The sequence below is a fragment of the Tachyglossus aculeatus genome, chromosome X1, assembly GCF_015852505.1.
Source record: "Tachyglossus aculeatus isolate mTacAcu1 chromosome X1, mTacAcu1.pri, whole genome shotgun sequence".
In the NCBI taxonomy this organism is placed as follows: domain Eukaryota; kingdom Metazoa; phylum Chordata; class Mammalia; order Monotremata; family Tachyglossidae; genus Tachyglossus; species Tachyglossus aculeatus.
This window is the reverse complement of record NC_052101.1, coordinates 114,685,690-114,699,128: the sequence shown is the minus strand read 5'-3', so window position 1 is coordinate 114,699,128 and position 13,439 is coordinate 114,685,690. Positions and strand designations below refer to the sequence as shown.

At 59.2% G+C, this 13,439-nt stretch overlaps 1 protein-coding gene across 16 annotated transcripts in view; it reads right to left on the bottom strand.

Annotated features, from left to right (window-relative positions):
- Positions 1 to 1,921: 1,921 nt before the first annotated feature.
- Positions 1,922 to 13,439, bottom strand: part of PTPRS (protein tyrosine phosphatase receptor type S) — a 95,857-nt gene continuing 84,339 nt past the window's right edge. For 6 of the 16 annotated variants that reach the window (XM_038740621.1, XM_038740624.1, XM_038740631.1 and 3 more), the window contains 15 exons: positions 12,609 to 12,620; positions 12,271 to 12,383; positions 11,400 to 11,447; positions 9,316 to 9,413; positions 9,002 to 9,125; positions 7,751 to 7,926; positions 7,527 to 7,646; positions 6,833 to 6,987; positions 6,029 to 6,314; positions 5,635 to 5,813; positions 5,247 to 5,373; positions 4,878 to 5,003; positions 3,703 to 3,857; positions 3,330 to 3,465; positions 1,922 to 2,001 (listed from right to left, as the gene is read on the bottom strand). In XM_038740621.1, coding sequence (XP_038596549.1) covers positions 1,933 to 2,001; positions 3,330 to 3,465; positions 3,703 to 3,857; positions 4,878 to 5,003; positions 5,247 to 5,373; positions 5,635 to 5,813; positions 6,029 to 6,314; positions 6,833 to 6,987; positions 7,527 to 7,646; positions 7,751 to 7,926; positions 9,002 to 9,125; positions 9,316 to 9,413; positions 11,400 to 11,447; positions 12,271 to 12,383; positions 12,609 to 12,620 — 1,924 coding nt within the window. In that variant the 3' untranslated portion in view covers positions 1,922 to 1,932. The remainder of the gene's footprint in view (positions 2,002 to 3,329; positions 3,466 to 3,702; positions 3,858 to 4,877; positions 5,004 to 5,246; positions 5,374 to 5,634; positions 5,814 to 6,028; positions 6,315 to 6,832; positions 6,988 to 7,526; positions 7,647 to 7,750; positions 7,927 to 9,001; positions 9,126 to 9,315; positions 9,414 to 11,399; positions 11,448 to 12,270; positions 12,384 to 12,608; positions 12,621 to 13,439) is intronic. The other 10 variants (XM_038740625.1, XM_038740634.1, XM_038740627.1 and 7 more) reach the window with 3 other exon arrangements.

Here is a 13,439-nt window from a genome sequence, read left to right as displayed (position 1 = left end):
GGCCTTTTGCTTGATGCAGGAAAACAGGTCTGGGGGGTTGGCGGCACAGAGCCGTCTGGCTGTTGGCTTCTGTCCTGCTGGCCCCAGAGCCTGCTCCCCTGACCCGGGCTCTCCACGGCCCCTCCTCTGTCGGGGGGGTGGGAGGAGGAAGGGCGGTGGGGGGTGGGGGTGGGGGGGAAATCACAGGAGGCCAAGCAGGAGGAATCATGGAAAGGAAGCGTACGACGTTCATTCCTGGACACTTCAGTCTGCCCCTTGGTTGCCCCGTGGCCAGGCCCTGGACTGTTCGTCCACTTTCGGGTGGGGCGGGCATCAGGCGTCAGGGAAGGATCTCCCACGCTCCCCTCTTCAGGATGCCCTTACCTCCTCTTTCCCCACCCCCTCCGTTCACCCCCCCCCCAACCCCGGCGTGCGTTTGATATGTCTGAGATCAATTTGAAAAAGAAAAAGGAAAGGGTGTTTGATTCTCTCAGGAGTGAGTTTAAACTTCTAGGATGGGAGAGGAGCAGGAAGTGTGGGGAGAGGGACGGGGAGCGATTTGCACTGCCATTTCTATATATCACAGCCGCCACACAGAGCATTTTCTACAGTGAAAAAATAGACCGTCTTTAGAACAGAATATGAACAAATAAGCAAATTTTCTTTTTGAATCATTGACTATTTTTTTTTAAAAAAAGGGAAAAAATACACTATTAAAAAAAAAAGGTAATGTCACTCGGAACAGGTACATCGATACATGAAAGAAAGCCACTCACAGTATTTCGCCAGCAGATACGTCTGGGGGGTGGACCGCTCCCCGATTTCTCCGACCAGACCACCACTCGGAGTCTGGGGCCAGGCCCAGTGGGCAGGGCCAGAGGCGCGAGGGGCCCGGTTGCGGGGGCGGGGGAGACGGGCCGGGAGCCTAGCGGGGGAGGGAGTCGGGGCAGCATCGGTAGAAGGAGAAAACTCATCTCTGTCCTGCCCTACAAGGTGGGAGCCAGGTCCCCCATGCACCCCCGAGGGGAGGGACCCCAGCCCCCTCCTACCTCAGCAAGGGGAGGGGGGAAGGGAGTGCAAACTGAAAACAGTTGGATTGCGGGTAGGGAGGGGGCTGTGGTCATTGACATTCTGTCAGACGGAGGGCCTGGAGGAGGGGCCTGTGGGAGAGGTCAGGGTCCCTGACCCCTGGTCCGGGCCCGACAGCTGCCGCTCCCCTCTCCCTCTCCCCAGCCCGATGTCCAGCACCACGTGAGCTGTGGGTCTGGGGTCAATCCCCTGGAGATAAATGTTTGGAATTGGAGGGAAAAAAAAGAAAAAGAAAACAAAAAGAATCCAGGAATGTTCTAAGTATTTAAACAGCGAACCCCACCAGCCCCGGGGCCAGGGCAGCAGGGGGACGGGGGAGCCCCGGGCGCTTTGCTTTAGTACCATGTTGCTTTGGGGAAGTGAGGATGTGGGGGGTGGGGGTGGGGAGTGGGGAACGAGGGGGAGGGACGCGTGCGGTCTTGGCAGGTCAAGAGCACCACGGACACCAAAGTCTGTCCACAGACCCTCCTCTGGGGGAGGTGGGCGGGCAGGGTGGAGAGGAGGCAGAAGGGCTGGACGCCCCCCCTCCCCCACTCCGTTGGACCGTGAGGGTCCTCACCTTCCCCACGCCGCCAGCGAGGGTCCCGGGGGACGGCCTCCCCAACTCCAGAGTCACCGCTGGCTCATGTCGGGCCGAACAGAGGCTCCCCTCCCACCCTCCCCCCACACCCCCCACCCCCACCACGTCATCCACAAAGAAAAGCCACCGCTGCTGCTTCTGATTCCGTTTGTTGTTTTGGGTAGTAAGAGTTCCAGCACTCCTTCCCCACCCAGCCCCCGCCGGGGCAGCGGGCAGGAGCAACCTGCTCAGACCTAAGGGGTTGGCAGAGTCTGCAGAAAGATGGCTTTTTTCTTTTTTTTTTTTTATGTTGCATAGTGATCAAAACTCCCCAGATACTCCAGCGCCGCCTGGTAGCAGAACTGGTATTCATCCTGGGAATGGGAGAAGGGAAGAGAGAGACAGAGGCAGAGATACTGAGTAGGGGGATCTCCACGGGGCTGGATATACATCTCTGGCCCTGACTTTTCTCCTTCCCTGCAATCTTGCATTTCCTCCTGCCTTCAAGACACATCTATTTGGATGTCCCGCTGACACAAATTAAACATGTCCAAAACTGAACTCCTAATCTTCCCACCCAAACCCTGCCCTCCCCTTGTCTTTCCCATCACTGTGAACAACACCACTATCCTCCCTACCTCACAGGCCCGTAACCTTGGCTTGGTCCTCGACTCGTCTCTCTCATTCCACCCACATATTCAATCTGTCACCGAATCCTGTTGGTCCTACCTTCACATCGCTAAAATTCGCCCTTTCCTCTCCATCCAAACTGCTACCATGCTGATCTGAGCACTATCCTATCCCGCCTTGACTACTGAATCTGCCTTCTTGCTGTCCTTCCGGTCTCCCGTCTCTCCCCACTCCAAACCATACTTCACTCCGCTGCACGAATCACTTATCAACAGAAACATTCAGGCCATGTCTCCCCACTCCTCAAGAACCTCTCTAGTGGTTGGCCATGCACCTCTGCATCAAACAGAAACTCCTAACCATCAGCTTTAAAGCACTCAATCAGCTCGTCCTATCCTACTTTAACTTGCTAATCTTCGACCACAGCCCAGCCCACACACTCGGCTCCTCGGGAGCCAGCTTACTCACTGTGCCCCAATCTCGTCAATCTCACTGCCAACCCCCTTCCCATGTACTCCCCCTAACCTTGGAACTCCTCCCCTCCATATACACCAGACCACCACTCTCTCCACCTTCAAAACATAACTGAGGTCACGTCTCCTCCACATGGTCTTCAGAGACTAAGTCCTCTTTTCCCCAACTCGTTCTCCCTTCTGTGTCATCTATGCACTTCAACCTGTGATCTTTGGATACTTGGTATTAATAATAATAACAACAATAATAATAATGGTATTTGTTCAGTGCTTACTATTCACCCCACCCCGCAACCCCGCTGCACTCATGCACATATCTTTAAATTATATATTATGACCGATTCATAATAACGCCTGTCCCCCTCTAGACCATAAACTTGTTATGGGCAGGAAATGTGTCTGCTGATTCTGTTGCTTTGTCCTCTCCCAAGTGCTTAACTACAGTGCTGTGCACATAGTAAGCACTCAATAAATACTACTGATAGCTAGACTGACTGATTGCTGTTAACCACCGCAAGTGGATGGTGGGGTTGAGATGGAGCGGATAGATTCCTTGAGTTGTCTTGCCCTCCCCATCCCCTCCTCTCCTGGTCCTCTACCTCCGTCTGGACCATCGCAGGTCGCTGCGTTCGCAGCATCTTGACAGTCTGGAAGATATCCACCACCCCCTCGTAGCGCATCCGCTCCAGGACAATGCTCAGTGTGATGAACACGCCGGTCCTGCCCACGCCCGCGCTGCAAATGGGACAGAAAAACGGAGATGCGGGGTTCTGGGGAGGGTGGCTGGGGCTGCCGGAGCCTTCGGGACGGACCCGGTGACGCCCCCGCCTTTCCCTGGGCTGCTCGTCCCCAGACCTCTACGAATCCCTCTTGCTCTGGCTGCTGGCAGGGCCAAGGGGCAGCAGAGAGCCATCCCATCGCCCGTCCCATCCTCTTTCCCCGACGGAGGCTCCAGCCCTGCCAGATGGCTACCTGCAGTGGACAGAGATGGGCCCGTCCTGGCCAAACTGCTCCTTGGTCTTATGGACTTGGCCGATGAAGTCAATGAAGCCCTCGCCGGACTTGGGCACGCCCTGCTCTGGCCAATCAGTGAACTGGAACTGGCGGACAGTGCGAGACTGGCCGTCCTGCGGGTGGGATGGGTTGTCAGGACCAGGAGGGGATGGGCAGCCCGGCTCGAGGCCTCCCCCAGACCCCTGTGTCGGGATCGCCAACCCAGCCTCCTGGCTGGTCCCTGGAGCCCCCGCCTCCGGCCTCTTCCCTTTGCTTCTAACCCGGCTCCTCCCAAGGCAGCCCACCACGGCTCCCGCCGGCCAGACTCCGCCCCTCCTCCTCCAAAGCCTGCCCCGCTCCCAGGGGCCGTCCATGTCTGGCCCAAACTCGGGTCTCTGCACTTCTCCCCAGCAGACCTTCTCGCCGCTGTCCCTCCCCTACTTCAGAGTCCTCCTAGGACACAACCACCTCCCCTGGGAGGCCTTCCCTGATCACGCTAACCCTCCAACTTCCTTCTCACTCACGGGTTTCACTTCAACTCCATCATCTGGAATCAGTACAGTTGTTGTGTTTCCTTCTTTTGGCCCCCGCCACTGCTGACCCATCTACCGTTATTCTCTATCTGCAGGTTCCAATCTCTCCCAAGTCCGTCCCTCTTGGATGGGGACTGTGCCAACCCCTCCCTGCAGTGCCCCAGCCAGGCCCCTTTCCAAGCCAAGATGACGAAACTGATGACTCTCACTGGCCCCTGAGAGTGAATTCCCCCCCACTCTCATTTTTTTTAAGCATTTGTTAAACGCTTACTATGTGCCAAGCACTGTTCTAAGCACTGAGGTATATACGAGGTAATCAGGTTGTCCCACGCAGAGCTCACAGTCTTAGTCCCCATTTTACAGATGAGGTAACAGGTACAGAGAGGTTAAGTGACTTGCCCAAGGTCACAAGTGGTGGAGCTGGGATTAGAACCCACATCCTCTGACTCCCAAGCCTGTGCTCTTCTTCGTCCCCCTGTCCTTGCCCCCAACTCCCCACGACCCTGACCCTCCCCATCTCTTTTTCCCACTTTCCCGCCGGTAAGCTATGTCCTGGCTTGGGCCCTTCCCTTTGGGCCAGATGATTGTGGGTCGGGGCAAGAGGAGAGATGATGCACTCACCCTGGCGTCCGTGACCTTGAACTCCCGCAGGATGTACTGAGGCATGTTGTACTCAGCCATGGGGTCCACCACAAAGTACTGGTAGCGCGCGGACCGTTCCGCCGGCCAGTACTGGTGACACTTCTCCTATCGAGGGAAGTCCCAAGGATGGTCACCGGCTGGGGTCTGCGAGCCTCGGGCCCAGCGGGACAGAGGATGGGCAACGGCCATCCAGGGCCCCCTCCATCTGCCACGTACCCTATCGGCATTCCCCTGCAGTGCCCCCATTGTTGCCCAAGGACACATGGAGAGAAAGGTGCCCCACCTCGGGTCTTTGCCCACCAAGGGGACAGTGTGTGTGTTGGGGGGTACCCGTGGGCTGCAACTCACCCGGCCCATCTCCCGCAACTTGGTGAGCATGACGACGATGGTGGAGTTGTTCTCCCACAGCATGCGCCAGAAATCCTCTGTGCTCTCGGCCAGGGGGCCCTGGGTGGCAATGTAGGCCTTCTGCTGCCTGGGGGCGGGGCAGGAGCAAGCTGGGTCAGGAAGGAGCAACACCAACAACCCCAGGATCCCCAGCCTCTGGGAACAGGTGCCTCTGGGAAAAACCCTCCTCTGCAGCCGTGGGGCCCGGACACATGGCAGGGGGAAGCGTGCTTATCCCAGGCAGGGTTGGGCCAGAGTCCACTTCTCCAGGGCTCCGGCACCTTCTTTTCCAGCCTCCCCCCTCCCTCTGCCTAGGCCACTGCGTGCCCGGGGTGGGGCGGGGCGCCACCTGTATCCATCGATGAAGCTGGCATTGATGTAGTCGGAGCCCTCGACGCCCCGGATGGGCTGCAGGCACACGCGGGTGGTTTCGTAGGGCATGATGTTGACCAGGCGGTTTTTGAATTTGTTGCAGGGGAGGTTGGCACTGATGAACCGGGACGTGTGGGCTTTGGAGTTGGCGAGGCGCTGGAGGGGCCAGAACAGAAGGCGGCGCTGGGGTCACCGGGGGGAGGGGAGACTCCCCGGGAGTTGGCCTGCCCTGCTCTGCCTCCCGACATGGGGCCCCCTCCCATCCTGTTGTCCATCCCCGGGCCCCGGGCCGCCACCCCACCTCACCCCCTCCCCACAAGGCCCCTGGTCCCCCGTCCTGCCTGCCATCTCAGGTCCCCACCGGCCGCTACCTTGAACTCCAGCTCCATTCCTGTAACGTGCTCGCCCGCCTCAATCTGCGCCAGCTTCTGGATGTAGGAGTAGAGGTTGCGGGCCGGGACCTCAGTGTAGCCGCAAGCCACGGCCTCCAGCAGGGCATCGTGGATGAAGCTGTACTGGTCCTCCGTCTGCACCATGTAGTTGCGCTGGGAGCGCATAAGGGTCACGTGGCCATAGACGTCGACTGTCTTTTCATGCTTAATGCGCTCCAGCATGGCGTCGATGACGATGAAGCAGCCTGTCCGTCCCACCCCGGCGCTGAAAAGGGGACCATGGGGCTGGGCTCAGGGGCCGGGGCCCATGGGCGATAAGTCACTCTGCCACACGAGGACCCCCATTCCGGTTCCCTCGACTCCTCTGGCTCCTGATGCCCATGGAGCTACCCCGGGCCGGGCTCTGGGGACCTGGCACCCCCTTCCACCTCCAGCCACGGGGATGGGGTGGGGCAGGAAGAGGAGGATGACCAGGAGGAGCGGGAGGGGAAGGAAAGGGACCCTAAGCATCTCCGGGACCCCCTGACTCCTCACCTCCCCCACCTTCTTCTGGGTCCAGGCAGACTAACGGCCTCCTCCCTGGTTCCCCCAACCTCAAACCTTTCCCTCCCAGAGGTAGTGCCCAGTGAGGGGCTAGTGCCAGGCAAAATGTCTTCTGCTTCAGTAGTAGGAATGGGGATCAGAAGGCAGGGCTAGGGTTGGGGGTCACAGACAAGCGAGATGGGGGTGGGGCACGGGCCCAGCCAAACCCCCAGTTGGGGCCTCTAGTCAGGAGCAACGTACCTGCAGTGGACGACGACGGGCCCAGCATCAGGGGGGTTGCAGGTCTTGACTCGCCGCAGGAAGGCCAGGAAGGGGGTGGGGTACTCGGGCACCCCGTGGTCTGGCCAAGCCGTGAACTGGAACTGGCGGACCTCTCTCTTCTCACTGGAACCATTCTGGAAGGGGAAGTGGGGAGGGGTATTCAGCCCTGAGGGGTCCCAGCCAGCCCCCCATCTCTGTCTGTCCGCCTAGGAAAGCAGATGGGGATCGTTCCCATACAGTGTCGGACAGCACAAAATACGATCAGGCTCAAGAGGGGTTGGGCTAGATCTGTGGACCAAGAGCCCCTTGCTGGGTCGCCGGAGGGAAACCCTATGCTGGACTCTAGATTGTAAGCTCGCTGTGGGCAGGGAATGTGTCTTTGATAGCGTTCTATTGTATTCTCCCAAGTGCTTGGAATGGTGCTCTGCACACAGTAAGCACTCAACAAATACCACTGACTGATTGATCGATTGACTGACTGTGAGGGAGAGGTCAGTCGGTCAGGCTGTCTCCCTGCCAGATTGTGGCGGATCCTGCCACGGTACCGTCTGGGCCCCACAGAAGGGGGCAGGATGGCAAAACGGGAAGGTTAAGCCAAAGGCCCTGGGGCTCGGAACCCCCACAGCTCTGCCAGTGCAGGGCCTGCTCCCTCTGCCCCCCAATCCACAAGTACCTTGTGCAGGGAGAAGGTGCGCACGCAGAATGTCGCGAGCTCGACGGTGTCCAGTAGGGTCACCTGGATCACCCCATACGTCTCCGTCCCTCGGCCAGGCCAATACTGGTCACACTTGATCTGGATAAGGAAGGTCGCCCGGTGTGAACCACAGGACCCACAGGGAGACACATTCCCAGCCATCTCTCCCCTTTCCACTCCGCCCTTGCCAGTCCCTCACTCACCCGAGACTTCTCCTCCAGCTTGGTCATCATGACCACTGTGGCTGAGCGCTGCTCCCACACCATGCGCCAGAAGTCGCCGAAGGTCTCGGGCAGCGGCCCCTGAGTGGCGATGTAGGCGTTTTGCTTGCGGTAGCCATCAATGTAATTGGCGTTGATGTAGTCACTGCCCACGAGGCCTGCGAGGAAGAGCCGGGAGAGGGCATGAGTCCCTGGGACTGGGAGGGCCCAGGAGCGGCTGACTACTGCATGATGACTTGTCCTCTTCCTCCTCCTCCTCTACCTCCTCTCCTCCTCCTCATCCCCTGCTCGCCAGTGGTCACTGGAGCATGACAGAACGCGGACTGGGGAATGGGGGTGGTGGTGTGTGTGTGTGTGGGGGGCACCAATGTGGCTCATCACTTCTCCAGCCCCACCAGCCAGGCCACTTTCTGAGAGAAGGGGCCCCACTAGTCCCGTGCTTTCTTCATGTCAGGGCAGAGGCCAATGGCACTTATGTCCACATTCGAAATGTATTTATTTATATCAATGTCTGTCTCCTCCTCTAGACTGTGAGCTCATTGTGGCCAGGTAATGTGTCTGTTGTTGTGTTGTACTCTCCCAAGTGCTTAGCCACAGTAAGTGCTCAATAAATATGACTGAATGAATGAGTGAATGAATGGCAGTACACGGGACTGGCCTTCCCCAGTGGGTGGGAAGGGAAGAGGCGCAGGCACACACTTTCTGCCCTGTTAGTCTCAGAATCCCAGGATGCCCCAGGCTCCGAACAGACGAAAGATGGAAAAGACTTGAGCCCTGTCCTCAAGGAGCTTCAAGTCTAATGGGGAAGACGAACGCACCAGAGGCCAGAGGGACCCGATCTGTCAATAACAAATGAGCCAGCTGAGGGGGTGACATGACCAGAAGGCGGGTGTGTTGGGGGAATCAGTTGGGCAAGGCCTTCTGGAGGAAGTGGCTATTGGGGAGGGCCTTGAGGGTCAGGAGGAGTATGGAGTGGGGAAGAGGGGAAGCCAGCTGGCACCCAACCTGGAAACCAACAATCGGGAGTTTCCGTTTTCCAGTAAAGCCGGGTAGGTGTTGGAGGAGGAGAGAGGGAGGGATGGAGTTTTCCGGTCGGTGGGGTGGAAGCTTGTTTAGGGGACAGATGGTGGAGGGGAGAGGTTGGATTTGGGGAACTCAGGGTGGTGGTGGCCAGCCAGTGGTGGCCAGCAAATTGGAGGGTGGTGGTGGGGGAGATCCTCCTACTCGGCTCACCTTCTATGGGCAGCAGAATCACACGGGAGTGGTCGTAGGCGATGACATTGGCGTAGCGGTTTTTTGGTTTGTTCACTTCCAGGTTTGAGTGTTCCCAGGTGAACTGCTGGCCAGGGTCAATGGACTGCAGGTCAGAGCGGAGTGACCGTCAGGGTGGGGGATAGTGGGGAGAGAGAGGGAGGCCCAGCCTTTCCTCCCCAAACCCCAAGGACGGGTAGGCTGGCTCCAATTGGAGGGGGTCCCACTGGGAGAGGGGAGGGATGGGGAAAGCTGAGGCCCCACCCTACCCAAGGGAAGGGGCGCGGGGCCGGCACCTCATATTCCTGGGAGAGTTTCAGATTGTCATTGGCTTTAAGGTGATCCGTGTGCTCGGCGAGCTCGGCCACGGGGATAGGCGGGTGGCTCAGCATGCCTGGCAGGAGGGAGACAGTCACTGACCCCAGCAGGGGGGATGAACACAAACCTTCCCCCCGCCCCCCAGTGCCATCCAACCGGGGGGGGCGGGACGGGGCAGGAGAAACACAACTTTACAATGTGAGAGCTGCAATGGAAGGACGGAGGTTAGAAAAGAGAAAGGGAGGTGGCTGGGGCTCGAAATTGGGTCCCGCGAATGGAAGGGGTGGGGCCGGGGATGGGCGGGGGAGAAATGAGGCTTCTGGCCTCCCGTGGGACTCTTCACTGGTGGCACAGCTTCCCCTCTCAGCCCCTTGGGAAACGGCAAACAGCGGGGCAGGAGGAGGGTGCGTTGGTGGCCCGCAAGGGGATGGACTGGATTTCAGGGAGATGGGGAGTGGGAGTTGGGGGTTGGGGGCCGCCTACATTCCCCCATCCTGTTCAGACCTTAATGGGTGGCCCCTAGCACCCCCTCCCACCACAGTTTTCACTATGATGTCTCTCTCCCTCCACCCCTTCCCAAGAGACCCAGCTCTCGGATCGGGTGGTGGCAGGGGCCGCCCCAGGCTGCTCCCCAGTGCCCGGGGTCCCCGTCGGGGCAGGGAGAATTTCGAGCCCCTGGGTATCTGGTGATGTAGAGGTGGGCAGTGTGGCGGCACGGTCAGCCCCTCAGGACACGGCACAGAGACGGCAAAGCAAAGCGGAGGGGTGGTCAGTTTTACAGTTGGCCCTGGCCCCAGCCTGCCTGCCCTCTCCTCCTCCTCCTCTTCCCTGTCCTCCTCCTTTCCCGCCGGTGCCGGTGCCATGAGCCTCCCGCCTCACCAACCTTCAGGGCAGGCAGTTCGGGTGGAGGAGAGAGAAGGGGAGGAAGGAAGGGGACAGCAAAGCCCAAAAGGGAAGAGAAAAGACTCTGTCCTGGAGCTGGCAAACAGCTCTGCACCCTGCTCCCCCAACCCCCATCTCGCTGCTCCTGGCTCCTTTCCCAGCTGCTTCCCTCTGCTCCCAATGGTGACGAGCCTTGGGGCTTGGGGGGGTGGCTGGCTGGGCTCCTCAGTTGGACCTTCTCTCCGCCCCCTTTCCTGGGGACACTTAGGAGGGACTGACCCTTTTGAGGGGCGGGAAGAGCCACGTCCTTTGGGAAGAACAGAGCTCACATAAGCACACACAGGGGAGAGAGACGCACACCCAGACAGACTGGCTGACCAACAGACGGAAACACACAAGACACCTCCTTGTCCACTCCCCTGCTCCCTTTCCCTGCTTCAGCAGAGGCAGCCTCCCTCACACCCCCACTGGAAAATCTGGTGACACCATCAGTGGGGGGACAACTTGTGAGTCCCCTTCTCTTCTCCTGGTAACCATCCCCAGTGCCAGAGACAGGCAGAGACAGAGAGACCAAAGGAGTGAGAATGAGAGAGTCAGAGGCAAAGAGATGCTGAGAGAGGCAGAGACAGAGAGAAAAACAGAGGTGGGAAACACAGAGAAACATTGAGAAGGAGGGAGGTACAAACTCACAGAAGGTGACTGGAGATGGAGAATGAAATACAGAAAAATGGAGGGAGAGAGGCAAAGAAAGATAGAGAGGGAGGAACAGAGACCAACAATGCAGATAGGCACAGTGATCAAGATGGCCTGAGGACAGAGAGAGAAAGAGAGAGATGGAGAGGGACCGAGAGACCCAAACCCAGGCCAAGGTGGGGCGCAGAGAGTCAGAGAGACAGCTGCATTTCTCTCCCTGTAAAACTGGCAGCTGAGCAGTGAGCAGCAATGGCGGGGATGGGGACGGGACGCGTGGAGTCAGATGGTCTGAGTGACTGAGCAGGTTAAACCAAACCACGTGAGGGGGTTGGGGAGAGGAGGAGGGGGAGACCACAGCCAACAACAGAGAGAGGAGCACACCCCTTCCCTGCAGGGGGGCAGGCAGGGGCAGGCAGAGGGGAAGGGGGTGGGAGGGGGACGAGAATGGGAAAGGGAACCGCCAGGAAGACACAACCCGGGAACTAACTTTCCAATTCAAACTCAGGGTCACTGAGGGGGCTGCTGAGGCCAGAATCTGCGGGAAACAGTAAAACATAAACCAATAAAACATGCCACACCAGCCGCTCCGCCGCGCTCAAACCTCATGCTGATCAAACAAAAGGCCAAAAAAAGCAACATAAATTTAAGAAGGAGGGAGGGAGGGAGGCAGAGGATGGAGGAGGGGGAGGGAGGCTGATTTGGGGAGGGGGAGCCGACTCTATGTCCTTCCTATCCTGGGCTCAGCAGATCAGGCCCTCACTGTGGGGGGCTGGAAAGTGGAGCAGAGTGCTGCCCAGTGGGGCCCGGGGGCGGGGGGGTGGTGGTGGCCTCAGTGGCCAGCATCTCCCACACTCCGCCCCTGGACTGGCCCCAGCTCTGTCCCCCAAGGCAGGGAGAAAAGCCTGGGCACAGGAGGGGTGAGCAGGTGGATCTGGGGAGGCCTTCAGAGGAGCCCAGGGGACCCCTGCCTAGACCTGGGAGTGGGGGAAGGGGGCATCCTGGGTCAGAATCCCAGGAAAGTCTCTCCCAGGCTGGCCTCTGCCCAGGGGCCTGACCCCTGCCCAGGCCCAGCCGGCAGTACACAGGAACGGGGGCTGTTTGTTGCCCCGTTTTCGGGGCAAAAGCTGGAGCGTGCCGGGACTGAGCTAGGGCAGGGATCAGGAGAGTCCCACACAAGGACGCAGTAGCGAGAAGACGACGTTCTCCTCTTTCCGGCCTGCCCCCTCCCCCTCGACCTAGGTGATGGCCGTCTGATCAGGCCATTTGGTCCAGTGCCCAGTCACGGGTCTGCCCTGGACCCCGCTGACAGCCTGAGCGGGCTCGGGCAAGGGGCGAGATCTCCGAGGAGAGCTGGGTACCTGGAGTCTGGAAGTTGATGCGTCTCATCTCCACGGGGTCCTTGGGGTGGTGGGGGGTGAGATCGGCGTTGTTCAGGAGGCACTTGGTACGCAGTTCTGAGTCTTTCCTCTTGCTTCAAGGAGACCCAGGAAGGGGGTGGGGGGGGAGAGAAAGAGAGAGAGCAAGAGAGAGGCAGAGAGAGAGAGAGAGAAAGAGTGCTGGGGGCGGGCAAGGCCGCATGAGAGAATGTGGGTTCTGGGGGCCTGGGCCCCCCGGAGGGGTTTCGGGAGAGGGCAAGAAGGGTGACAGCGAAGGTTCTTGGGCCGGGGAGAAGGGCCTCTGCCTGGGTTGCTCTTACCTATCCGGTTTGCTGTCCCGGGAGGCGGCAGAGGGAAGGCAGTGAAAAAGACACAGGCGTTAGCAGTTGTGGAGCCCGGCCGTGGCGCTACCCCTGACGGGAAGCCGCCCAAGGGGAGGCAAAGGGGGTCCCCTAGGATGTGGGCAAGAGACCATTCTTCCTCTCCCGGCCCATTAGCCTGGCTAAGCGTGGGGAGCCAGAGGGGCGCCGAATCCCCCACTGGTCACAAAGGTCCCTGAGGGGAGCTGGGTACGCCTGGGGAAGATTCGATGCCCGGTCGAAAAGTCTGTTTCCTTCAGCTCTAGTCCTGGGGGAAAGGGGGTGGAGAGGGCGTTTGGGGCTGCAGGAGGTGGTGGTGTGGAGGCAGGAGGGACACCCAGGAGCTCAGACTTCCACCAGCCACCCTTTAGGCCATCTCCTCCTGAGCCCCCTGAAGTTTGACTGTGTTAAAGCATGGGCCAGCTCTCCTTCCTCCTCCTCTCCAGCGGCTCTGGTCAGTGGGCCACTTCTCTCCCCACGCTGGCCCAGCTGCTTCCCAGAGCAAATGGGTCAGAGGCCCCCCACCCCGGAACTTGTCTGTGTCAGACCTGCTTGACTGTTCAGCTGGTCTCTACCACCATGCTTAGCACATAGTAAGCACTTAACCAACATCACCATTATCATCATTATCGTTACTATTGTAATAATAGTGCAACAGTGCAATGATGGGGAGGAAGAGACTGGGAGTCCATCCGGGACAGCCACGATAGGGTGGAAACACTGGTTCACCACCCTCCAGCCCCCCAGCGCATCCGCAATCCCATGCTGAGACCAGGGCATGGGAGAGGGGCA